The 25,966-nt window shown below is 34.7% G+C and overlaps 1 protein-coding gene across 2 annotated transcripts in view; it reads right to left on the bottom strand.

The window, feature by feature from the left end:
• The window catches only part of NRDC (nardilysin convertase), a 105,298-nt gene that overhangs the window by 21,369 nt on the left and 57,963 nt on the right, over positions 1-25,966 (bottom strand). For both annotated transcript variants that reach the window (XM_061121912.1, XM_061121913.1), the window contains 9 exons: positions 23,848-23,943; positions 22,654-22,776; positions 20,720-20,777; positions 18,706-18,779; positions 17,265-17,334; positions 15,126-15,203; positions 13,726-13,846; positions 13,586-13,644; positions 13,014-13,068 (listed from right to left, as the gene is read on the bottom strand). In XM_061121912.1, coding sequence (XP_060977895.1) covers positions 13,014-13,068; positions 13,586-13,644; positions 13,726-13,846; positions 15,126-15,203; positions 17,265-17,334; positions 18,706-18,779; positions 20,720-20,777; positions 22,654-22,776; positions 23,848-23,943 — 734 coding nt within the window. The remainder of the gene's footprint in view (positions 1-13,013; positions 13,069-13,585; positions 13,645-13,725; positions 13,847-15,125; positions 15,204-17,264; positions 17,335-18,705; positions 18,780-20,719; positions 20,778-22,653; positions 22,777-23,847; positions 23,944-25,966) is intronic.

The following is a 25,966-nucleotide window of genomic DNA, read 5'->3' as shown; positions in this document are numbered from 1 at the left end:
GATAAAAGCCCACCAAACCAAAGAGGAGGAGATAGGGAGTCTACCTGTAAAAGAATTCAGAATAATGAAGTAAAAATGATCCGAAATCTTGAAAACAAAATGGAGTTACAGATAAATAGTCTGGAGACAAGGATTAAGAAAATGCAAGAAAAGTTTAACAAGGACCTAGAAGAAATAAAAAAGAGTCAATCAATAATGAATAATGCAATTAACTGAGATCAAAAGCACTCTGGAGAGAACCAACAGTAGAATAACTGAGGCAGAAGATAGGATAAGTGAGGTGGAAGATAGAATGGCGGAAATAAATGAAGCAGAGAGAAAAAAAGAAAAAAGAATTAAAAGAAATGAGCAAAACCTCAGAAACCTCTGGGACGATGTTATACATCCCAACATTTGAATCATAGGAGTCCCAGAAGGAGACAAAAAGAAAGGCCATGAGAAAAATACTTGAGGAGATAATAGTTGAAAACTTCCCTAAAATGGGGAAGGAAATAGCCACCCAAGTCCAAGAAACCCAGAGAGTCCCAAACAGAATAAACCTACGGCGAAACACCCCAAACCACATATTAATCAAATTAACGAAGATCAAATACAAAGAACAAACATTAAAAGCAGCAAGGGAAAAACAACAAATAACTCACAAGGGGATTCACATAAGGATAACAGCTGATCTTGCAATAGAAACTCTTCAGGCCATAAGGGAATGGCAGGACATACTTCAAGTGATGAAAGAGAAAAACCTACAACCCAGGTTACTGTACCCAGCAAGGATCTCATTCAAATATGAAGGAGAAATCAAAAGCTTTACAGACAAGCAAAAAGCTCAGAGAATTCAGCACTACCAAACCAGCTCTTCAACAAATGCTAAAGGATCTTCTCTAGACAGGAAACACAGAAAGGGTTCAGAAAGGGTTCATAAACTCGAACCCAAAACAACAAAGTAAATGGCAATGGGATCACATTTATCAATAATTACCTTAAATGTAAATGAGCTGAATACCCCAACCAAAAGACAAAGAATAGCTGAATGGATACAAAAACAAGACCCCTATATATGCTGTCTATAAGAGACCCACCTCAAACCTAGGGACACATACAGACTGAAAGCTAAGGGCTGGAAAAAGATATTTCATGCAAATGGAGACCAAAAGAAAGCAGGAGTAGCAATACTCCTATTAGATAAAATAGACTGAAATAAAGGCTGTGAAAACAGACAAAGAAGGATACTATGTAATGATCAAAGGATCAATCTAAGAAGAAGATATAACAATTATAAATATGTATGTACCCAACATAGGAGCACCACAATATCTAAGGCAAATGCTAACAAGTATGAAAGGGGAAATTAACAGTAACACAATAATAGTGGGAGACTTTAATGCCCCACTCACACTTATGGGTAGATCAACTAAACAGAAAATTAGCAAGAAAACACAAAATTTAAATGATACAATGGACCAGTTAGATCTAACTGACATCTATAGGACATTTCAACCTAAAACAATGAATTTCACCTTTTTCTCAAGTGCACACAGAACTTCTCCAGGACAGATCACCACCTGGGCCATAAATCTAGCCTTGGTAAATTCAAAAAGTTGAAATAATCTCAAGCATCTTTTCTGATCACAATGCAGTAAGATTCGATGTCAACTACAGGAAAAAAACTATTAAGAATACAAACATATGGAGGCTAAACAACACACTTCTGAATAACCAACAATTACAGAAGAAATCAAAAAAGAAATCAAAATATGCATAGAAAAGAATGAAAATGAAAACACAACAACCCAAAACCTATGGGATTCAGTAAAAGCAGTGCTAAGGGGAAGGTTCATAGCAATAAAAGCCTACCTCAAGAAACAGGAGAGAAATCAAATAAATAACCTAACTCTACATCTAAAGCAACTAGAAAAGAAGAAATGGAGCACCCCAGTGTTAGTAGAAGGAAAGAAATCATAAAAATCAGGGCAGAAATAAATACAAAAGAAACAAAGGAGACCACAGCCAAAATCAACAAAGCTAAAAGCTGGTTCTTTGAGAAGATAAATAAAATAGACAAACCATTCACCAGACTCATCAAGAAAGAAAGGTAGAAGAATCAAATCAACAAAATTAGGAATGAAAATGGAGAAATCACAACAGACAACACAGATATAAAAAGGATCATAAGGGACTACTATCAGCAACTATATGCCATAAAAATGGACAACTTGGAAAAAATGGGCAAATTCTTAGAAAAGTATAACTTTCCAAAACTGAACCAGGAAGAAATAGAAAATCTTAACAGACCCATCACAAGCACGGAAATTGAAACTGTAATCAGAAATCTTCCAACAAAAAAAGCCCAGGACCAGATGGCTTCACAGCTGAATTCTATCAAAAATTTAGAGAAGAGCTAACACCAGTCTACTCAAACTCTCGCAGAAAATTGCAGAGGAAGGTAAACTTCCAAACTCATTCTATGAGGCCACCACCCTAATACCAAAACTAGACAAAGATGCCACCAAAAAAGAAAACTACAGACCAATATCACTGATGAACACAGATGCAAAAATCCTTATCAAAATTCTAGCAAACAGAATCCAACAACATATTAAAAAGATCATGACCAAGTGGGCTTTATCACAGGGATGCAAGGATTCTCCAATATTCACAAATCAATCAATGTAATACACCACATCAACAAATTGAAAGATAAAAAGCATATGATTATCTCAATAGATGCAGAGAAATCCTTTGACAAAATTCAACATCCATTTATGATAAAAACCCTCCAGAAAGCAGGCACAGAAGGAACATACCTCAACACAGTAAAAGCCATATATGATTAAACCACAGCAAACATTATCCTCAATGGTGAAAAATTGAAAGCATTTCCCCTAAAGTCAGGAACAAGACATGGGTGCCCACTCTCCACTCTCACCACTACTATTCAACATAGTTTTGGAGGTTTTAGCCACAGTAATCAGAGAAGAAAAAGAAATAAAAGGAATCCAGATTGGAAAAGAAATAAAACTCTCATTCTTTGCAGATGACATGATCCTCTACATAGAAAACCCTAAAGACTCCACCAGAAAATTACTAGAGCTAATCAATGAATATAGTAAAGTTGCAGGATGTAAAATTAATACACAGAAATCCCTTGCATTCCTACACACTAACAATGAGAAAACAGAAAGAGAAATGAAGGAAACAATTCCATTCACCATTGCAACGAAAATAATAAAATACTTAGGAATATATCTAACTAAAGAAACAAAAGACCTATATATAGAAAACTATAAAACACTGATGAAAGAAATCAAAGATGACACAATAGATGGAGAAATAAACCATGTTCATGGATCGGAAGAATCAATATACTGTAAATGAGTATACTACCCAAAGCAACCTATAGATTCAATGCAATCCCCACCAAGCTACCAATGGTATTTTTCAGAAAACTAGAACAAATAATTTCACAATTTGTATGGAAATACAAAAAAACCTCGACTAGTCAAAGCAATCTTGCGAAAGAAGAATGGAACTGGAGGAATCAACCTGCCTGACTTCAGGCTATACTACAAAGCAACAGTCATGAACACAGTATGGTACTGGCACAAAGACAGAAACATAGATCAATGGAACAAAATAGAAAGCCCAGAGATAAATCCACACACCTATGGACACCTTATCTTTGACAAATGGGGCAAGAATATACAATGAAGAAAAGACAATCTCTTTAACAAGTGGTGCTGGGAAAACTGGTCAACCATTTGTAAAAGAATGAAACTAGAACACTTTCTAACACCATACACAAAAATAAATTTTGATTAAAGATCTAAATGTAAGACCAGAAACTATAAAACTCCTAGAGGAAAACATAGGCAAAACACTCTCTGACGTAAACCATAGCAGGATCATCTATGACCCACCTCCCAGAGTAATGGAAATAAAAACAAAGATAAACAAATGGGACCTAATTAAACTTAAAAGCTTTTGCACAACGAAGGAAACTATAAGCAAGGTGAAAAGACAGCCTTCAGAATGGGAGAAAATAATAGCAAATGAAGCAACTGACAAAGAATTAATCTCAAAAATATACAAGCAGCTCCTGCAGCTCAATTCCAGAAAAATAAGTGACCCAATGAAAAAATGGGCCAAAGAACTAAACAGACATTTCTCCAAAGAAGACATACAGATGGCTAACAAACACATGAAAAGATGCTCAACATCATTCATTATCAGAGAAATGCAAATCAAAACCGCAATGAGGTACCATCTCACACTGGTCCGAATGGCTGCTATCAAAAAGTCTACAAACAATAAATGCTGGAAAGGGTGCAGAGAAAAAGGAACCCTCTTACACTGTTGGTGGGAATGCAAACTAGTACAGCTCCTATGGACAACAGTGTGGAGATTCCTTAAAAAATTGGAAATAGAACTGCCATATGACCCAGCAATCCCACTGCTGGGCATACACACTGAGGAAACCAGAACTGAAAGTGACACGTGTACCCTAATGTTCATCACAGCACTGTTTACAACAGCCAGGACATGGAAGCAACCTAGATGTCCATCAGCAGATGAATGGATAAGAAAACTGTGGTACATATACACAATGGAATATTACTCAGCTATTAAAAAGAATGCATTTGAATCAGTTCTAATGAGGTGGATGAAACTGGAGCCTATTATACAGAGCCAAGTAAGTCAGAAAGAAAAACACCAATACAGTATACTAAAGCATACATGTGGAATTTAGAAAGACGGTAACGATGACCCTATATGTGAAACAGCAAAAGAGATACAGATGTAAAGAACAGACTTTTGGACTCTGTGGGAGAAGGCAAGGGTGGGATGATTTGAGAGAACAGTATTGAAATATGTATATTATCATATGTGAAACAGATCACCAGTCCAGGTTCGATGCATGAGACAGGGTGCTCAGGGCTGGTGCACTGGGATGAACCAGGACAGGATGGGGAGGAAGGTGGGAGGGAAGTTCAGGATGGGGAACACATGCACACCCATGGCCGAGTCACGTGAATGTATGGCAAAAACCACCACAATATTGTAATCAGCCTCCAATTAAAATAAATTTTTTAAAAAAGAACAACAACAACAACAAAACTGGAAAAAAAATTTTTAATTAAAAAAAAATAAGTAAATAAAATTGAACTGATGCCTAAAAGTCCTATAACCTATAAAATGGAAATATTTTGTGGAGGAAAACAACCAATTCAAGTATTTCCTGAGCACCCAAATGCACGGAATCTTAAAAACTGACATGTCCTTTAGATACCAAGTGGCTCTATTCCTACATTTTCCAATGAGAAAATTACTCAGATTTATTAGGTGACTTGTTCCAGAACATCGGAGAAGGAAATGGCAACCCACTCCAATGTTCTTGCCTGGAGAATCCCAGGGACGGGGGAGCCTGGTGGCCTGCCGTCTATGGGGTTGCACAGAGTCAGACACGACTGAACTGACTTAGCAGCAGCAGCTCCAGAACACACAATAAGTGACAGGCAGAATAAACACTAGAGCTCAGCCCTCTTAACATAGCAGTGAACACTCTTTCCCAAAATACTATACTGCCAAGTCCTTTCCTAGACAATCTGGTTGTTCCCTCATGCAACAGAAGACAGAAAGAGAAGTAAAGCTTACTACATTCATGGAGGAGAAATGAGAAATGAATGTATCAAATCCAAAATCATAGGTATATGCTAACTACTACATTACCACATTAAAATAGAATATGGAAAAAGTATGGGAAAAAAAGTATTGTTAGCCTTTTTTGCTCCACTTCAGGAAACATTCCTGAATCACCATGTTGATGAGTCATTAAAGTACTACTAATGTGTGTGTGTGTGTGTATAGTTAAGGTACTTTTTTCCCCCTGAAGTATAATTGATATATAATATTAGTTTCAGGCGTCTGACATAGTGAGTCCACATTTTCATATACTACAAAATGATCACCATAGTAAGTCTAGTTACCATCTGTCATCCTACAAAGTTACTATAACGTCACTGACTATATTCCCTATGCTGTACATTACATCCCCATAACTCATGTACTTTATAGCTCAACGACTGCATGTCTTCATCTCCTTTGCCTATTTCACTTAGCTCCCACACCTTCAAGTGCTATTATTGTTTAAAATCACTCCCTTGATAGAGGAACTGTGGCTCCCGAGGCATGCGAGATGCAGGGAAACTGAAGATGTAGTCGATCAGATTTTGGAAATAACTACAACAAGAGGTCTGAAAAACAAAGAGGTCATTTTTATCTCATCAGTCCTAGATGAAGAGATCAAGTCCTGAGCCTCGGGAGTGGGAGCACTGACTCCAAGACCCTAGGCTACCAGAGAACTAACCCTAGGGAATATCAAATAGTGAGAACTCACACAAAGGAAACCAGTTGAATACAAAACCCAGCATCACCCAACCACAAGTAGCACCCTATCCAGGACGCCTCATCTACACAACAAACCAAACAAAAATACAAACCCAATCATCATCATCCAGGATTACCACCTCACTCAGCCTTGCCCATCAGAAGGGGTTAAAAAAAAAAAAAAAATGCAGCACAATTCTCACCCAATATGAAGCTTACACAAACCCCTGGACCAACCTTAGGAGGGCACAAACCAAAAGAAAGAAAGAATTCAACCCTGAGGCCTGGGAAAAGGAGACCTCAAACACAATAAGTTTTAAAAAAATAATATTGAAAAGGCAGAGAAATACTACAGAAATGAAGGAACAAACTAGAAACACAGAAGTCCAAATAAATGAAGAGGAAATAGGCAAACTACCTGAAAAAGAATTCAGAATAATGACAGTAAAGATGATCAAAGACCTTGAAAACAGAATGGAGAAAATGTAAAAATCAATTAACAAAGACCTAGATGAATTAAAGAATAAACACAGAGACAAACAACACAATTACAGAAATTAAAAATACTCTGTTGCTGCTGCTAAGTCACTTCAGTCATGTCCGACCCTGTGCAACCCCATAGACGGCAGCCCACCAGGTTCCCCCATCCCTGGGATTCTCAAGGCAAGAACACCGGAGTGGGTTGCCACTTCCTTCTCCAATGTGTGTAACTGAAAAGTGAAAGTGAAGTCATTCAGTCATGTCCGACTCGTAGTTAGCCGATGGACTGCAGCCTACCAGGCTCCTCCGTCCATGGGATTTTCCAGGCAAAAGTACTGGAGTGGGGTGCCATTGCCTTTTCCAAAAATACTCTAGAAGGAAGCAATAGCAGAATATCTGAAGCAGAAGAACGAATCAGTGAGCTGGAAGATAAAATGGTGGAAATAACTTCCGAAGAACAGAATAAAGTAAAAAGAATGAAAAGAACTGAGGATAGTCTCAAGAGACCTCTGGGACAATATCAAACGCACCAACATTCGAATTACAGAGGTCCCAGAAGAAGAGAAAAAGAAAGGGTATGAGAGAATTTTTGAAGAGATTATTGTTGAAAATTTCTGCAACGTGGAAAAGGAAATAGTCAATCAAGTCCAAGAGTCACAGAGTCCCATACAGGATAAACCCAAGGAGAAATAGGCCAAGACACATACTAATCAAACTAACAAAGACTAAAACACAAAGCATTAAAAGTAGCAAGAAAAAAGCAACAAGTAACATACAAGGGAAACCCCATAGGTTTAACAGCTGTTCTTTCAGCAGAAACTCTGCAGGCCAGAAGGGAATGGCAGGATATATTTAAAGTTCTGAAAGGGAAAAATCTACAACCAAGATTACTGTACCTGGCAAGGATCTCATTCAAAATTGATGGAGAAATAAAAAGCTTTTCAGAAAGGCAAAAGTTAAGAGAATTCAGTTCCACCAAACCAGCTTTACAACAATGTTAAAGGGATTTATATAGTCAAGAAATACAAGAGAAGAAAAAGATCTACAAAATAAACCCCCAAAATTAAGACAACAGCAATAGGAACATTTATCAATAATTACTTTAAATGTTAAATGGGTTAAAATGCTCCAACCAAAAGACACAGACTGGCTGAATGGATACAAAAATAAGACCATATGTATGCTGTCTACAAGAAACCCACTTCAGACATAAAGACACATATAGACTGAAAGTGAGAAGATGGAAAAATATATTCCATGCAAATAGGAAGCAAAAGAAAGCTGGAGTAGTAATCCTCTTATCAGACAAAACAGACCTTAAAATAAAGAAAATTATAAGAGATAAGGAAGGACAACTACATAATGATCAAGGAATCAATCCAAGAGGAAGACATAACAGTTGTAAATATCTATGTACCCAACAGAGGAGCACCTCAATACACAAGACAAACACTAACAGACATAAAAGGAGAAATTGACAGTAACACAATAATAGGAGACTTTAACACCCCACTCATACCAATGGATAGATCATCAAAACAGAAAATTAATAAAGAAACACAAGTCTTAAATGATACATTAGATGAGATGGGTCTCATTGATATCTTCAGGACATTCCACCCAAATGCAGAAGACTACACCTTCTTCTCAAGTGCACATGGAACATTCTCCAGGATAGACCACATCTTGGGTCACAAATCAAACCTCAGTAAATTTAAGAAAATTAAAATTGTATTAAGCATCTTCTCCGACCACAACGCTATGAGACTAGACATCAATTACAAGAAAAAACACAAACACGTGGAGATTAAACAAGTTTAATAACCTAAACAGACTAAATAATCAACAGATAACTGAAAAAATCAAAAGGGAAATAAAAAAATTTCTAGAAACAAATGACAATGAAAACACGACAACTCAAAACCTATGGGATGCAGCAAAAGCAGTTCTAAGAGGGATGTTTATAGCAATACAATCCTACCTCAAGAAACAAGAAAAACATCAAATAGACAACCTAATTTTACACCTAAAACAACTGGAAAAAGAACAAAAAAAACCCCCAAAATTAGTAGAAGGAAAGGAATCATAAAGATCTGAGCAGAAATAAATGAAAAAGAAATGAAAGAAACAATAGTAAAGATTAATGAAACTAAAAGCTGGTTCTTTGAGAAGATAAAATTGACACTCCTTTAGCAAGACTCATCAAGAAAAAGAAAGAAGAATCAAATCAACAAAATTAGAAATGAAAAAGGAGAGGTTACAACAGACAATACAGAAATACAAAGGATTATAAGAGTATTAAGAACAACTATATGTCAAGAAAATGGATAACCTGGAAGAAATGGACAGAGTCTTCTTCCAAGACTGAAACAGGAAGAAACAGAAATTATGAACAACCCAATTACAGGCACTGAAATTTAAGCTGTGATCAAAAATCTCCCAAAAAACAAAAGCCCACGACCAGATGGCTTCACAGGAGAATTCTATCAAGCATTTAGAGAAGAGCTAATGCCTATCCTTCTAAAAATCTTTCAAAAAACTGCAGAGGAAGGAACATTTCCAAACTCATTCTACGAGGCCACCATCACCCTGATATCAAAACCAGACAAAGACAACACAAAAAGAGAAAACTATAGGCCAATATCACTGATGAACATAGATGTAAAAATTCTCAACAAAATTTTAGCAAATAGAATTCAGCAACACATCAAAAAGATCATACATCATGATCAAGCTGGGTTTATGCCAGGGATGCAAGGACTCTTTCAATATATGCAAATCAATCAATGTGATACACCATATTAACAAATCAAAAGATAAAAACCATATGATAATCTCAACAGATGCAGAAAAAGCCTTTGACAAAATTCAGCACCCATACATGATTAAAACTGTTCTAAAAATGGGCATAGAAGGAACCTGCCTCAACACAGTAATGGCCATATGTGATAAGCCTTACAGCAAACATTATTCTCAATGGTGAAAAACTGAAAGCATTCTCCCTGAGATCAGGAACAAGACAGGGGTATCCACTTTCATCACCATTATTAAACACAGTCTTGGAAGTCCTAGCTACATCAATCAGAGAAGAAAAAGAAATAAAATGATTCCCTCTGTGTTCAAAATTTTTTAACCAGTTATTTTCACCAGCCACTTATTTATAAGTTAACTTTATAAGTTAACAAATAGCATGATACTAAATTGAGTGACTCAATATTTCCTATGCAAAAACAGGACACTGCATCACAGTGCCAATGTGATGCAGAAAGTACTAGAAAAAAACACTTGAATGCTATCCTTTACTTTTTTTAAAGATAAAATTCACATACCAAAAAAAAAAAAAAAAAAAAATTCACATACCATAAAATCTACTTTTAAGGTATACAATTAAAAATAAAAGTATATAACTCAGTGGGTTTTGGTATATTTATAAAGTTGTATAATCATCATTTATATCATTTATATCTGTTGATATTCTAGTTTCAGAATATCTTCATCAGTCCAAACAGAAACTTCCATACCCACTAAGCAGTTGCTCCCAGTTACTCACAACCCCTAGCTGCTGAAAACCATCAGTCTGTGTTCTGGCTGTACAATTTACCTTTTCTGGATATTTCATATAAAGTGAATCATGTGGTGTGATTCCTGTGACCTGTGACCTGTGGTGTCTGGCTTCCTTCACTTAGCATAATGTTTTCAAAGTTTATGCATGTTGTAGAATGAATTAGTACTTAATTCCTTTTTATGCTGAATAATATTCCACAGTATGAAAATTCTACATTTTGTTTAGCCATTCATTCAGTGAAGGACATTTGGCTTCCACATTTTGGTTATAATGAATAATGCTGCTATGAACACAAGTATACATGTATTTATGTGGACATACATTTTCAATTCTCCTGGGTATATACCTGTAAGCCAGTAACTGCTGGCTTGTAGGGTATCTCAATGCAAAACTTTTTAAGGAGTTCACTGTTTTCTAAAGCAGCTGCACCACTTTACACTCCTAATTGTATTACACATTATATATATTTATATATGCTGAGTCCAAGTTCCCATGTGAAATAAAAATTATTTTTAAATTTCTTAGTTATAAAAGACTGGTTTAAACAGTCTGAAAGAGCATTTCTATTTTTCTTTACTGATGAAAACAAGAAAAATGTCTGAAGAGAAGATAGGTCAACTTTGTTAGTAAAACAGAAATAAATAAAAGCTGAAATAAGCTGAGCTACTTGAGTTAAAATTTAGAAGTTCAGAGATGAACCATTCACATTTGTTCTTTGTTCTAATTAGGTTTTAGTCTAAAATCTTTTGGATTCATATTTTAAAATTAAGACAAGCATTCAGTAACACTGCACTAAAGGTAAAAAAAAAATGAGCTACAAAATGGGAGCTACAGAAAAGGTATCTTGAAATGTCTTGCTAAGAAGGAACTAGAGGGGCAGAAAGAAAATGTTACTCAACTAATGCTAAAAATCCAATCCCTAAAAAAAGAATATGGGTATTACTTATGGCTGGCCCACAATTCTTACTCCCACTCTTCCCTAACACAGTTCCAGCCCACAACACTGTGACAACAGCTGACAGGAACACCAAAAAAAATCAGGTTTTTTTCCATCAACTGCTAAGGTTGATGGAAGGACTTGTGGGTTCTAGGCCTATCAATCTATTTAGAGACTATGTCTATAGGACCATCAGATGGCCAAAATAAATCACAACAGCTCTCTGTTTTCATAGAATAAGATTTCAATTTCAAATGACTTCAATCATATAGAGCAGACTGCATAGGAATCAACAGCAACTGGAAGCTTATAGCTTTTACAACCTTGTCCTCATATACTTATAGTTATTAAAGGCGAAAGGGATGGGGGTGGGATAAATTAGGAGTATAGATACAGATACAAATTACTATACATAAAAGAGATAAGCAGCAAGGACTCACTGTATAGCACAATGAACTATATTCAATATTTTATAATAACCTACAATGGAAAATAACCTGATATATACAATATATAGATACACATACATCACTGAATCACTTTGCTGCACATCTGAAACTAACACATAATACTATAGATCAACTATACTTAAATAAAAAATATAAAAACAAAACAAAAAAACCTATTATTCTATGGTCTGTATAATACTTAACAGTATTGTTTCAATGTTAAATTTTCTGAGCATGACAATTTTAGTAAGGTTATGTAAGAATACATTTGTAAGTAGCAGATGCATGGTAAGAGGTATCATGCTGACTGTAATTATGAAACCTCCAAAAAATACATACACACACACATAAATAAGAAGAGGCATGAGAGAGAAAGAAGAAAGAAAATATGGTAACATATTAGGAACTAGTAAACCCAGGATGAGGGATATATCAGTGATCACTGTACCACTAGGGCGATGTTTCTGAGAGTTTAAAAAAATGAAGAGATAAGAGATTGTTCTGAGGAGGGGTCCAAAGGATTCAAGAGATTCCAAAGGGATCCAAGACACAAAAAGGGGATTTTTTAAAAACCTGCTTTAAACTTTTTACCTTTCCTTTCATCCTTTCGTATACTCTATGCTGAAGAAAAGAAGGACCATTTCCTTTTTCACAGTACCCCAGAGTTCCTTACTTATGTGCTTCCTAATACTTAGAATGTGTCTAAACTTTACCTATTTTTTAATACTGAATTCAATTCAAATTTATTATACCTATAAAGCCTTCCCTGCCCTATTCCAATCAAGACAAATGCTTTCCTCACCCTGAAAGCACAAAGTACACTGTTTCTAACACTACAAATAGCAGTCACTTCACATCGCCCTGTAAAGTGTACTCACAGTATCTGAATTCCCAAAATATAAGCTCTCCATCAACGTTTATCACAGGGATCAGAGGGATCCACAGACTAAATGACTACACAGATGAATGACTGCTACCCAACAAATGACCTGTGTCAATCTGCCTAATTTTCTGTTACTCAATATAAATGCTCAAAAACACAAGAGGTAATTTTCAGATAGCCTCAAGGCCATCTTGAGACTCACATGACAGACAGTGGCAGAATTAAAACTCTAGTCACACTTCCAAAAAGAGGAACAATGTCCATACCAGTTTCAACTTGGTCACAGACAATATTCAAAAAGAATTTGACTTCCAGTACCTGTTCTTGGTAATGAAATTCATTATCTTCAATTTTCTGAATCTCTTCAAAAATTCTGTGAAAGAAGAAAATTATAATTAGAAGACATATTTAAATTTCTCACTGGAATCATGAGCAAGAAAAGAGAAGTATAAAAATAAACAGAATGCCTATATAACCTGTATATTTAACATACATTCACATGTAGAAGAATAAGGGTATGGAACCAACAACAGAAATTTAAAAGTGAAAAGTATCAGTCGCTCAATTGTGTCTGACTCTTTGCGACCCCATGGACTGTAGGCTACCAGGCTCCATAGGGTTCTCTAGGCAAGAATACTGGAGTTGGCTGCCATTCCCTTCTCCAGGGGATCTTCCTGACCCGGGATGGAACCTGGGTCTCCTGCACTGCAGGCAGATTCTTTACCATCTGAGCCACCAGGGGAGTCCCTAGGTAAGTGGAGTTTAAGCAAGAAATGCCTGGAACATCATCAAGGTAGGCCTAATCCATGTCTATTGGCAGCCTGAAGGTTAAAACATATTAGGATTGACCCTTGGCCTAATTCTAGTAAGTGTATATATATAAACATTACCTTTTCTCTGGGCCAAGCTTTTGCAGCATTTTTAAATACTGGAAGACAGTATGAGCAACCTAAAAACAAAGTATCTAATTATACTTTTGCATAAAGTGGTATCTATATAACTTAAAAACCCCTCCATTTTAATTAATTACCTCATAGAAATGTTCATAACCCTCATCAGTCAATGTAATAGAAATGCTGAACACCGAGTAAGTAGAATTTTGCTCGAATCCTGTCTCACCATTTCCGCCAAAGAGTGCAAGAGCCCAGCACCTACAGTGAGGAGAAAAAATTATTCCCATCAGTATCTGGGGATTGACAGTCCACAAATGCTTCAAATTAACAAAATAGATAGGCTTTCCATGTAAAATTTGGGAAGCCCAGACTTTGAAGCAAACATGCTTTCCAACAGTAAGTTTAAAAGTACAATTTTTTTACAAAGTACAAAGCTTCCCAAGGAATTGCAGTGCATACAGAAATGACCAGGAGGAAATAATAGCTGTATTTACTCCTTCAATGGAAACCCTAATATTACAACACAGTAAAACAACAGTTTCATGAAGTTACAGTAATTTTTTGTTGAAGAGAACAGCACAAAATATTAGAAGCCATGTTTTCTGGAAAGCATTTCTCTTTCTCTCTTTTTTGGCCACACTGCTCAGCTTGCAGGATCTTGGTTCCCCCACCAGGGACTGAATCTGGGCCCTTGGCAGTTAAAGCATGGAGTCCTAATCACAGGGAATTCCCCTGGGAGGCATTTCTCACATCCCGTTTCGAATGATTTCCCAGAATAAGCCTTAAAAAACACTTCAGATACATCCCTACTTAGAATGTTAAGTAAGCTCTTTGAGACCATCAGCTAACCTGCCTGCACAGGTTATGTAGGAAAGAATCAGTAAGACTGTATTCTGACTAGAATAATCCTGAAAGTCTAAAATGAGAAAAGAAGCAGCCAGAATGAAAAATTTGAAATTCTAATAAAGTACTGTAAGATAAAAAGGTTATGTAGATCTAAAATCAAATTACATTTATTATATAAAGAATATATTTAATTTCATTCACTTTTTTTTCTAGTAACCCTGCCCCCTCAGCTTTCTTTGAATAATTTAGTACACATCAATGTTTTAAAGTATTTAAATTTCTCATCCACCTTCCATTCTTGAATAGTGTATGGAAAAGTCAAGCAACGAATTACTTTAATGTGTTTTGGTCCTGATTCTAAAGTTATATTTCTATTATTTGACTAGGCAATTTAAACAAGTGCTTGAATGCTTTAGGAGACATTCTGGCTATTTTCTAAACCACACGGCTGTTCACAGTCCCACATATTTCTATAATTTATCCTCCCAATGAAGTTTTCATTAAAGTCCACCTTCTGGGTTGAGAAAGACTGGAGATCTACAGCATTTAAATAATTGACTTTATTATTGTTCAAATACAAATTCTTAATTAGAGCTAACCTTTTATGTAATTTAGGACTCATGGTTCTATAAAAATTTTGTCTATTATTTTTCACAGATTGCTACACTGAAAATATTTATTAAATACTTGCTTTTTTCTAAGGTAAGAAAGAATGCTGCCTTTGCCTTCATGTCCAACCAGCCAAGAGATATAATGAAGCGGTTTCACCCTTAAAAAAAAAAAGTTAAGATCAGAAATTTTAAAATATTAAGGTACAAATACCTTAATTTTACTTTAGAAAATCTTACTTCTGAGACTGATATTTGAGAATATGGTTATAAACTTATTTTTACATAAATTCCATTAAATATGAAATTATAATTAATTTGATAGCAGCAAGACAAAAACACTTGCTTCTTTGTAAACAAATTTTTCCCCACAAAAGCTAATTTACTGGAAGTTCATATATTTGGAATAAACATCGGATTAAAACAAATACACACTCCATTAAAAAAAAAACTGGATCAAAACATATAGAAATGGTACAGTCTCTGGAAAACAGCATCACGGATGACTTTTTTCTACTTTTTAGTAGTTCTCAAGATTTCTACAATGAATTACTTTAGTAATCAGGCAGAGGGTAAACAAGGCTTTGCTAATTAAGAAAACAGAATAAGAAAATGCAAAGAAGAGGAAGAATGGTATAGATAGTATAATTCCATTTCCATAAAAAGATGTTTTATATTTATTATTTTAATGTCTGAAGGATATATAAGAATCTATTAATGTTAGGCATACTTGTGAGGACAAAGGAGATGCAGAGTTTTACTTTTTACTTAATATTCTTTGTCCTTAATATTATGTAAGCATACTATTTTTCTAATCAAAATTTAAAACAAATGGGATAAACTTTTAAATATGCATATGATCATTTTAACATTTTTTTGGATACTCTAACATACAATCAATGAATATTACTACTTCCTATATTATTCCTACACTAAAAAAAACCAAATAGACAACACACATGTTCTCTGCTTTCTAAATGGAGGCATACTGATCTTGTTTGTTAACTTCATGGGACTAGATTGTTAAAAGTATTTTTTACTGAACTGAGCTTAAGCAATACACATTACTTTTCTTTCCTTCTGCTTGTGTGTCTTCTTGGGTTTGTTATGTTGGTAATAGTTTTAGAAACTTAAGTTAACGTTTTATCAGTTCACTAGCATTTATTTCTAATGGGAAAAGCCTTTGTAGCCACTTAATGATCCTAACCTTTAAAGAACTTCTTAGCTCATGTATATTGCTCCTGTAAGATAATTTTAAGAATAAACAAATGTTTTCCTATCTTCTAAAAATCTGACCTAACTCATTCCCAACTCAAGTAAGTTCTTGAGATTTACTCTGTAGTTGTATGCTAGGCTCAAAATTACTTAATTTTACTTTTCACAAGATCAAACTAAATGGTCACCACTAACAAATCATAAGCTAATATATACTTATAATCAAAGTACTAAAGAAGTTATTACAAAAGTTAGCATTCACACTAAGATACGTAATTTCAAACACTCAGGAAAAGCAACTAATCCTAAGAAAACTCTAGCTTTTATATGCAGAAAGATATTAAAACACATAGCAAAGACAAAAATCCTGGAGTAGTAGTGTCCCAGTTTATCATCTGGGACACTGCATTTATAAATCTGAGTGCCCAAATTTAAACCACTCAGTATGCTTTTATACACAATAGAATATTACTCAGCCATTAAAAAGAATACATTTGAATCAGTTCTAATGAGGTGGATGAAACTGGAGCCTATTATACAGAGTGAAGTCAGCCAGAAAGAAAAACACCAATACAGTATACTAATGCATCTATATGGAATTTAGAAAGATGGTAACGATAACCCTGTATGCAAGACAGCAAAAGAGACACAGATGTATTAAACAGTCTTTTGGACTCTGTGGGAGAGGGCGAGGGCGGGATGATATGGGAAAATGGCATTGAAACATGTAAATTATCATACGTGAAACGAATTGCCAGTCCAGGTTCGATGCATGAAACAGGATGCTTGGGGCCAGTGCATGGGATGACCCAGAGGGATGGGGTGGGGAGAGAGGTGGGGGGGGCGGGGGGAGGGGGGTTCAGGATGGGGAACACATGTACACCCATGGCTGATTCAAGTCAATGTATGGCAAAACCAATACAATGTTGTAAAATAAATTAAATAAATAAATAAAATATGACTCTCAGGAAGTATCTAATGGAGTAAATTTGCCTTTGAACTCTTACCTGTAATGCTGCTGTTGAGGGGGAAGTGCCCATGTGATGGTCAGAGCATGGATTTTTCTAATTGGAACGACTGAACAAAAATATTTTTCAGAAGAGCAGACATAAGTGTTTCTCCACAACTTATATATACTATGTTACATGAAATTTTAAAAAATTCAATATATTTCATCCTCTAATAAGCAGGGGAAAGTTAAACACAATGCAATTATTATTTCAAGTTGCCAATTTTCCACTTTGAATAGTGCAATTTTGTAAATTTCTTTTCAATTTGGTTTCACAGATAGAGAAGGCATGGATAAAAGAACTACGAAAATATGAACACCCCAAAAGATGGATCCCTTCTTGCAAGAAGAGGTACATGACTAGGAATAAGGAGACCCATGGCTGAAATCTAGCCCTACTACTATCTTGCTATGTGATTTTATATGATTTTGAGAAAATAAACTGTATTTAACTCCTTCTGAATCTGTTATGGTATGATGAGTTGGGATAAACTAAAGTACCTCTTAAGATTCTTCCCAGTGCTACTATTCTATGATTCTTTGAAGAGAAAATCTACAGTCAGAAAAAATACAACCAAAAATAAGTTGTCTCTGGGAAGAGTCAGCTTAGTTAGAATGGAGGCAGCAGCAAATAAAGAGTGTGACAAAAGTCACTGGTCAGAGAAAACAAAGAGGAAAGAGACTGGCAACTGGGGTGAAGGAGAAGGGAATAATTAGCCAATTAGGAGAAAGGAAAATATTTGCCATGATAAAAAAAGTAAAGAAATAGTGAATTAGGAATGCTTTTGTAATATTCACCATAGGCAAATTATTAAGTAAATTATAGCATAACCATGTAATGGCTCATTGGGCAGTTATTACAAACATAATATTAAACGAAAAAAGCAAGAGACAGAAGTGTATATACTTTATAATCTCAACTATGTTAAGAAAATATATGTACAGAGACTCAAAAGAAAATTTGCCAAAACCACTTCTCTGGATGGTAAGATTTATGGGTGACTCCCCTCACCCATCTTTTTCTAATACTAAATTTGTCTCATTTAATAAAAATTAGTTTTATAGTGAAGATAAAAGGAAGTTATTTCCAAAGTGTTTTCCCATCCTCTATTTTTGTCTTTAAAAGGCAAAAAAGAGCAGATTATAGATAAAATAGGAAAGAAACAAAAAACACCAGGAACAAAAGGAAATGAGAGATAAAACAGGAAGAAAGCACAAAACAGACTCAAGCGGCATCAGGACCCAGACCAATGATCTGCTACTAGTTAGCGGCCTACCATCTGTCACTAGTTGGATTTCCATTGTCTGTCTACCTCCTTTCCAATCTAGCTGTACTTTCTGTTGTATTCTCATTTTCAAAGAAAATTGGCAGCCCCGATTAAGTTTTAGAGAATGTGCTAAAGTTATTTCAAATAGTTTTAAACCTTTGGTTCACGAACCTCTATAAAGTTTGTTAAATGCTGGTGTGTCAAATGGATCCGTTAAATGGCCAAAGTTTGGTTTGGGTAACCCACTGAAAATAAAACAAATACATTAAAATTTAATTGGCAAAAGCCTTTATAAGCAGTATCTTTAGGGATACCTAAGCTGATAGGTATTTATAATCTATTCTATGCACCCCTGGTTGAGAAGCATCTTAGGCATAAGCAAATAGATGGCAAGAAAGCCACAAAATCCTGAACTACACAAACTATTCTTAACTTCAGCCCCAATAACTCAAATACTTTTAAAACTCATGGGAGACAGAAAACAATGAATTGAAGGGACCTCCCCTCCCAATATTTACTGTCTCTATCAGTCCCATTCAACTTTAGTTTTCCTCTTAATAGAAAGCCATTTCAGAGAGAAAATTTATACTAGAGATATTTTTTTGATACAACAAATACACACTGAGTGATTCTTAGGAATAAAGTATGGTATTAAGCACTGTGGTATTAAAAAACTTGGATTCTTCCTTCTAAAGGCTTCGCACAGAGTTGAATATACTGTTAACTAATATTTCTCCTAAACATGGTCAATATGAAATCAGTATTAACTACCCAGAAGACTTTTTAACCTGTCTGATTAAGGAACCAAAGTTCTTAATGGATAATATTTAAAAGAATTTTTTAAATTTAAAGTTCTTATCAGGGATTGACCAACAAGACCTAGTGAATCCCTCTCTTCCATATGTGCTGTGCTTAGTTGCTCAGCACATATGGAGCAACTTAGAGTCTTGTCTGACTCTTTGTGACCCCATGGACAGTAGCCTGCCAGGCTCCTCTGTCCATGGGGATTCTCCAGGCAAGAATACTGGAGTGGGTGGCCATGCCCTCCTCCAGGGGGTCTTCCCAACCCAGGGATCGAACCCAGGTCTCGCGCATTGCAAGCAGATTCTTTACCATCTGAGCCATCAGGGAAGCCCCTCTATTCAATATACTTATGATTTTATTAGTAAAGTTTCACAGTGAAACACATTTCAATCTGTCACTTGACACTTAAGAAGCTAATATTCACTTCTTATCAAAACAAACAAAACAACCCCATAACATTGGCATGGCTTTCATTATCTTTCCATACTTAAAAGTACTGCTAGTATCAATGCAAATTTACATTAAGCAAGATAATCATAACCAATCAGTTGTTATTACAAATAATTCTAACATTTTTAAAACTAATTTATCTTTCATAAATTTAAAACAAATTGTCTTGGAATGAAGAACTGGAAAAAGTCTGGCTTACTCACCTGATACAAGAAAAAAAAATCTGATTTCATTTAGTTTACTAAAATGCAAACTGCTAAGAGTGGGAAGAGACTTATCTGCTTAACAATTAAATTTTTTTAATTCTCTGTAACGAAAAATGTAACAAGAAAGTATCTTTTAAATATGTGTATTATTTTTATGAATTTGAAGTAGACCAAAAAATAGTAGCTTTCTGAGCTGGAACTCTACATCCAATTTCTAATAAAAGGCAATTTGATTTGAATATATGCAACAGGCTTTTCAGGCAATATGTAAAGTCAATTATCATCTACAAGATTATTCTTTTGTAAGGGAAAAGCTTTCCAAGTTCCAAACCATGGACTTAAAAAACAAACCTTCAGAACATAATTTGTTCTGAGGCAAGGGATACGTGTAAGTATATGTATATTCTACCTCTCAACACAATAATATCAGAGTTTCAAGCACTGGACACAGTAACAGAAAAGCTCTGAACAAACATAAAATGAGGCATAAATTCTTCAAAGTTACTGCTTACTATAAGTTTACAAGCTTGGAAGTTTTGAACTACAGAAACTATGGAAACTTGGGTATTCAAGTCAGTTTTCCCTCTCAAAGGCTGTGTTATCTTGCTGTGTTATCCAAACTACTTCAGGTTTTAATTTAATCATCTGTTTAAAAAATAAACTAAAAGCAAAAAGCGGCCTCTTTAACTCCATAGGTGTATGATTTATGAAAATAAATGTCTTACTTGTTTGGTATCTGAGAGAAGATTTCAGTCACCCACTTTTCCAAAGTATCCAGAGTTTCTTTGTGGAGAAGGCAGGAAGGAGACAGGGAAAGGCAATGTTGTTATTAAAAGTAGAAATGCAATTAGATTTCTCATGGATCTTTAGCTATAAAACAAAGGAATACTTTAATTTGGGCATCACTTGCCACTCCTTAACGAGTAATCAGTAACAGGAAAAATAACAATATTTAAGAAAACCTTGAGATACATATAATTTAATTTTGTTAAGACTCCTTTATTCTTTTTTCCTAGTGAATTTAGAGAAAGCACACAAGTAGAAAAAAAGTTTTGCTAGGCAAGACTGAAGGACCAAGAGATGAGAATGTATCAATCACCATTTCAAAACTTACCTCCTCTAAGAAGGTTTCTCTTAACTAACCTACACTAACTACACTGACCCTTCTCAGCAGCTCATCAGTACTATTATATTCCATTTGTTTTACTCCAATATACACTTGCTGAGGTCTTCTTAGGTTGATATGATTTCTATCTTCTCTCGATTCTTTTTCTTATATTTCATAAGAAGTTCTTTTGAAATTTCTAGTAAAACAGGAGTTCTAAATGAAAAAGGAAATCTTTTAGTCTTATCCCAGTGATTCGTTACCATCACTGGATATTACTTGTTAGTTCCAATAGACACATAAGTTTCACTAACTCAAAAAGAGATGCCCCAGGATTTATAACACAAGATGCAAATCAGTAATCAAGTTCTAAATTTACTCCATACTATTTATATTGATATTTAACTTGTAAATGATACAATAAATGCTGATGCTCCCAACTGACTCTAGATTGGACAAAGTTCCTTACCGAATATGTGGGACTTATTTTAGAAATTTGCAAGAAGCATTACTATACTTATATTTGCTATCACTGAAGAAAAGAATGCAAAAGAAGCAACACCCAGTTGAAGAAAAATGCATGTTCACGACAGATCTGGAAACAAAAATTAGTTTAAAATTGCAAACTAACATTACATACTAAATATAGAATTGCCTATTTTAATAAATGTTGTAAAAGAAATTGAGATGCACATTTGCAGTCTAACTGCCATACCATATCCATAACCTTATGTTCATGTCAACTTTACTGGACTAATTTTTATTCTAAATATAAAAATGTTTTATAATTAAGTGCCAAGTCAGCTCTGACCTTAATTTTGACAATGAGAGAGCAAAATTTTATAAAAAGGAGAATTACATTAGGGTGAGAAAATTTGTTTTTTAAAAAGAAATATACAAACTGAGGTATATCAAATGTATATCAAATATGAGGTATATCAAAATATATAGTTCAGCAAATGACTGACTTTGAAAAGTAACCTAAGGAGAATAAAATATAAAGAAAACAAAAGATACTATGATTTCTTTAATGAGAAAAGTTGATAAAACATTATCTTCACTAAAGATAAAAGAAAAAAAAAAAAAAGAAGGAAAAGTGTAGAGGTACTGACCAATATTTTTACATTTCAGATACTTAATTGATAGGCTTCAATTAATCATGCCATTTTATTGGATGCTATGTAATGATGAAAAGACAAGCACTGTGCCCTCTAAGAGTTTATGATTAACACAGATTAAATGCAAAAGCAGAGATGATAAAGGCAGCAGCCAAATGTTGCTCAACAGACCAATTCACAATCTATTAGTACATTAATACACTAACACTAGCCATGAGATAAGACTTATGTCTATAAAAGAAAAAACATTTGCCTGAGAATCAGATGACCTTGTGTGTCCCTGAGCTTTGCCTCTTCAAATTCAGATATCCTTTAGTTCATATTAGGATCAAGCACTAAAGTAAGTTAACAGTGCACAGCAACACTGATGTGACAGACAAATCCTAAGAAAGCAGTACTTTCAAGTAATTCTAAGGGCCATAGTAGACAATATTACCTTTGGACTGAACCACTAAAGTCATGTAATGAGCAGAATAGTAACGAATCCAGAATTCTCTCAATCTAGCATGTGTATCAGTATTGTTTCTTTTGGGCTCATGTTTGAGAGTTTCAGCATTTCCTATAAAAAAATGAAAAAGATTATAGATATGACTAAGTTTACTGTATTAAAAGTCTCTACACTGACAACGCACCCTCTGCTACTATAGACAACTAAGGAAACAACCCAAGCAACTCGAAATACTGAAACAGTTTATAATAATAAGACAAAAATTCACAAGGAACGATTTCAAGGTATATTTTAACACATAAGGAATTAATCTCCAGTTAGCAATACCTCAACAACAGTACTTGCCTTACATTTCCTTTCTTAATAATTGTCTATCAGGTTTTATCTATGAATTATTTTAGTAATATTCTGCATAATTCTTAAACATAAACCACACACAGCCAGGATGCCATATAAAGAGTATACAACTGGGAAAAAAAAAAAAAAAAAAGTATACAACTGTACAAACAAGCAAACAAGCAAATCATCCTTTGAATGACTGGTCTAAATGCTATTAGGCCAACTCATTCCAGATTCTACTCTGTTGTCAAGAGGATTAATATAAGGCTATAATAACTGAATTCTAACAATAAGAAACAGCCATTATGAAAAACAGACACCATTCAAACAGCTTACCAATTAAACAAAATTAGGTCACAGCTCAAAAACTACTAGAGAAATCACTGCTCAATCTCTGTTGATAAAGGCAAATTCAGGTTGGGGTAAAGCACATATTTTATAACACAGTTTTTTAAGAGGTTCAAATTCCACATCCACCATTATCATATTTAAGCAAATTAACTTCTCTGAGCCCGTTTCTTTATCTTTAAATGGAGATTATAATGGTATCCAGGTTCATAACATTGTTATGACGATTAAATGGGATAATTCACACTGTGGTAGTAGAGCATCTGGCACCCAAAGAACATTTTCTAAATATTAGGTGCTATTCCTCATATATCCAACATTAGGGAACCAAAATATAGGCATACTTAACTGCTTTCTATTTGAAAAGCTACCTATCTACCCCAAAACGTAAAAAGTACCTAACTACCTTACCTTTCCATTCTTTATAAACCCTTCATGCTCTCAATCTTTCTTTACTAGAAAATATGAAACAGGATGAAGTATTTAGTCTCTTACCCCAAAAAAATTTCCCCATAGGATGTCCAGGTCTAGCAAGGCTTCCAAACAACATTTCCTTTCTGTTTGCGTCAGAGGGTCTTGCAAGCTGATATTCTGTCAATTTTAAAGAAATACTTTTAATAAAATGAAATTCAGTATCTTGATTTACAATCTGGAAATTCAAGCTTAAAGAACTGAAAGTAAGGAAGTAACAAAAATTAGTTTTATGAATCATGTGTAGTAAGACTGAAGTGGGGAATTCAATGATCTAGGACAAGTTCTATGACTTAATATATTCTGTAACTTTGGGTAGTCAATTCACCTTTCTAGCGATTTTCCTTTATTTTCCAATGAAACAGGTAATGACTGACCTGAAAGTTTCAAGTCTAGAATATGAGAACTAAAATACTGCCTACCATATCAGTAAACAAAGGATGTTACAGCCATCAAACCATCACATTACAGCCACAGGGACAGTGCGTCCTAAGGAAACTCAGCATGAAAAAACACAGGATACTGGCCCCAGATAGCTGAGATGCTATCAAAGGAATGATTTCAGTGAGTCCAGACTCTTGCATCTTCCCATACATAGAAAAGCACTAAATTCCTTATCTTGAGATATCTCATTTTCTTTTATTAACAGTAATGTTTTGATGTTTCAACCACCTGGTCTCTTGTTGCAAAAAACTCCTATATATCCTGGCTCCCTGATCCCCCTTGCCACTTTAGAACAGTTTTTTCAGCATTATCTGAGATGCTTCCCAGGCTTGAAAAAGCATCTGAGATGCTTCCCAGGCTTGAAGTCCTCAGGGAACCCGTCAAGTTAAATATAACTCTCAACTTTTAGGCTGTGCATTTCTATTCAGTCAACAGATGCTATGTCCAACATTTTATTAATGAAGGTGTTAATAAAATGTCAAATCAAATTCCTTATTATCTGAGAACTTTGCTATATATATTATTTAAATTTCCTCCAAAGCCAACTATGTAGATAATAAAGTACTAATGGTTAAAAACAATCACTCTGAAGCCAGAAATATCTTGGCTAGAATCCAAGTTCTGCAATAACTAAGCTGCACAACATTGAGGAAGTTATCTAACCTACCAAATTCTATTTTTCGTCTACAGTATGTAGTTACTAGTACCAAGCTCATAGGATTTTTTTAAATAAGATACATTCCTACACTGACCATCTACTATACTACTAAACTAGTTGCTGGAGGTAGAAAGTTCAGAATCAAAGCAGAGTCAAAATATCAGGCTGAAGAGATAAGGAAGAAACAATTTTTGAAAGAGCCCTTCTAAGCCTCAGTTTCACTGCATGTCAAAAAAGGATAATGGAGGTAATAATCATAATGATGCACATAATAAGCTCAATAAATGTTAGCTATTATTACTTACAGGAATAATGGTAAGACATTACAAATGTTTAGTAAGGAGAGTAACATTATCATTATCATAGATCTAGACTTCAGTAAGTTCATTCTGGTTGTAAATGTGGAAGCAAAAGCAGAGACAGGAAAACTGATGAGGAGCCATCACTGTTATACTTGGTAAAGAGAGCAGAAACCAAAGTGGTGACGGAAGAGATGGAAAGAAGTAGAAACATATATGAAATAACATACTTCAGTTATAAATCATGAAGTCTAAATTAAAGATGAGACAGTAAAAAAAATACATTTATAATTTCCATATCTGGAAAGTATACATAGTAAAAAGTATATATACATAGCTTCAACAGAGCAAATTTTTAAAATCTCTGTAAAAATATGAAGATATGGTGGCTATAACACAGAAGAAACAATTCCATTATTAAGTGTGAAAGACTGAACAATGGCCCCCAAAGATGGCCATATCTTAATCTCCAAAACCTGTGAATATGTTACCTTATATGGTAAAAGGAACTGTGCACTGTGATTAAATTAATGATCTTGTGATGAGGGGACTCTACTATATTATCTGGGTGGTCCCAATGTAATCAGAGGGTCCTTAAAAGAGGATCAAGGTCAGAAGATGTTAAGACAAAAGCAGGGTCAGATAGCAAAGGAGATTCCACACCAATGGCTCTTAAGATAATGAAAGGAACCACAGTCTAGGAAAGTAGGTGGTATCTAGAAGGTAGGAAAGGAAACAGATT

Source organism: Dama dama, chromosome 20, assembly GCF_033118175.1.
Source record: "Dama dama isolate Ldn47 chromosome 20, ASM3311817v1, whole genome shotgun sequence".
Lineage (NCBI taxonomy): Eukaryota > Metazoa > Chordata > Mammalia > Artiodactyla > Cervidae > Dama > Dama dama.
Note: the sequence above shows the minus strand (reverse complement) of the source record. Positions and strands in the feature narration are given on the sequence as shown.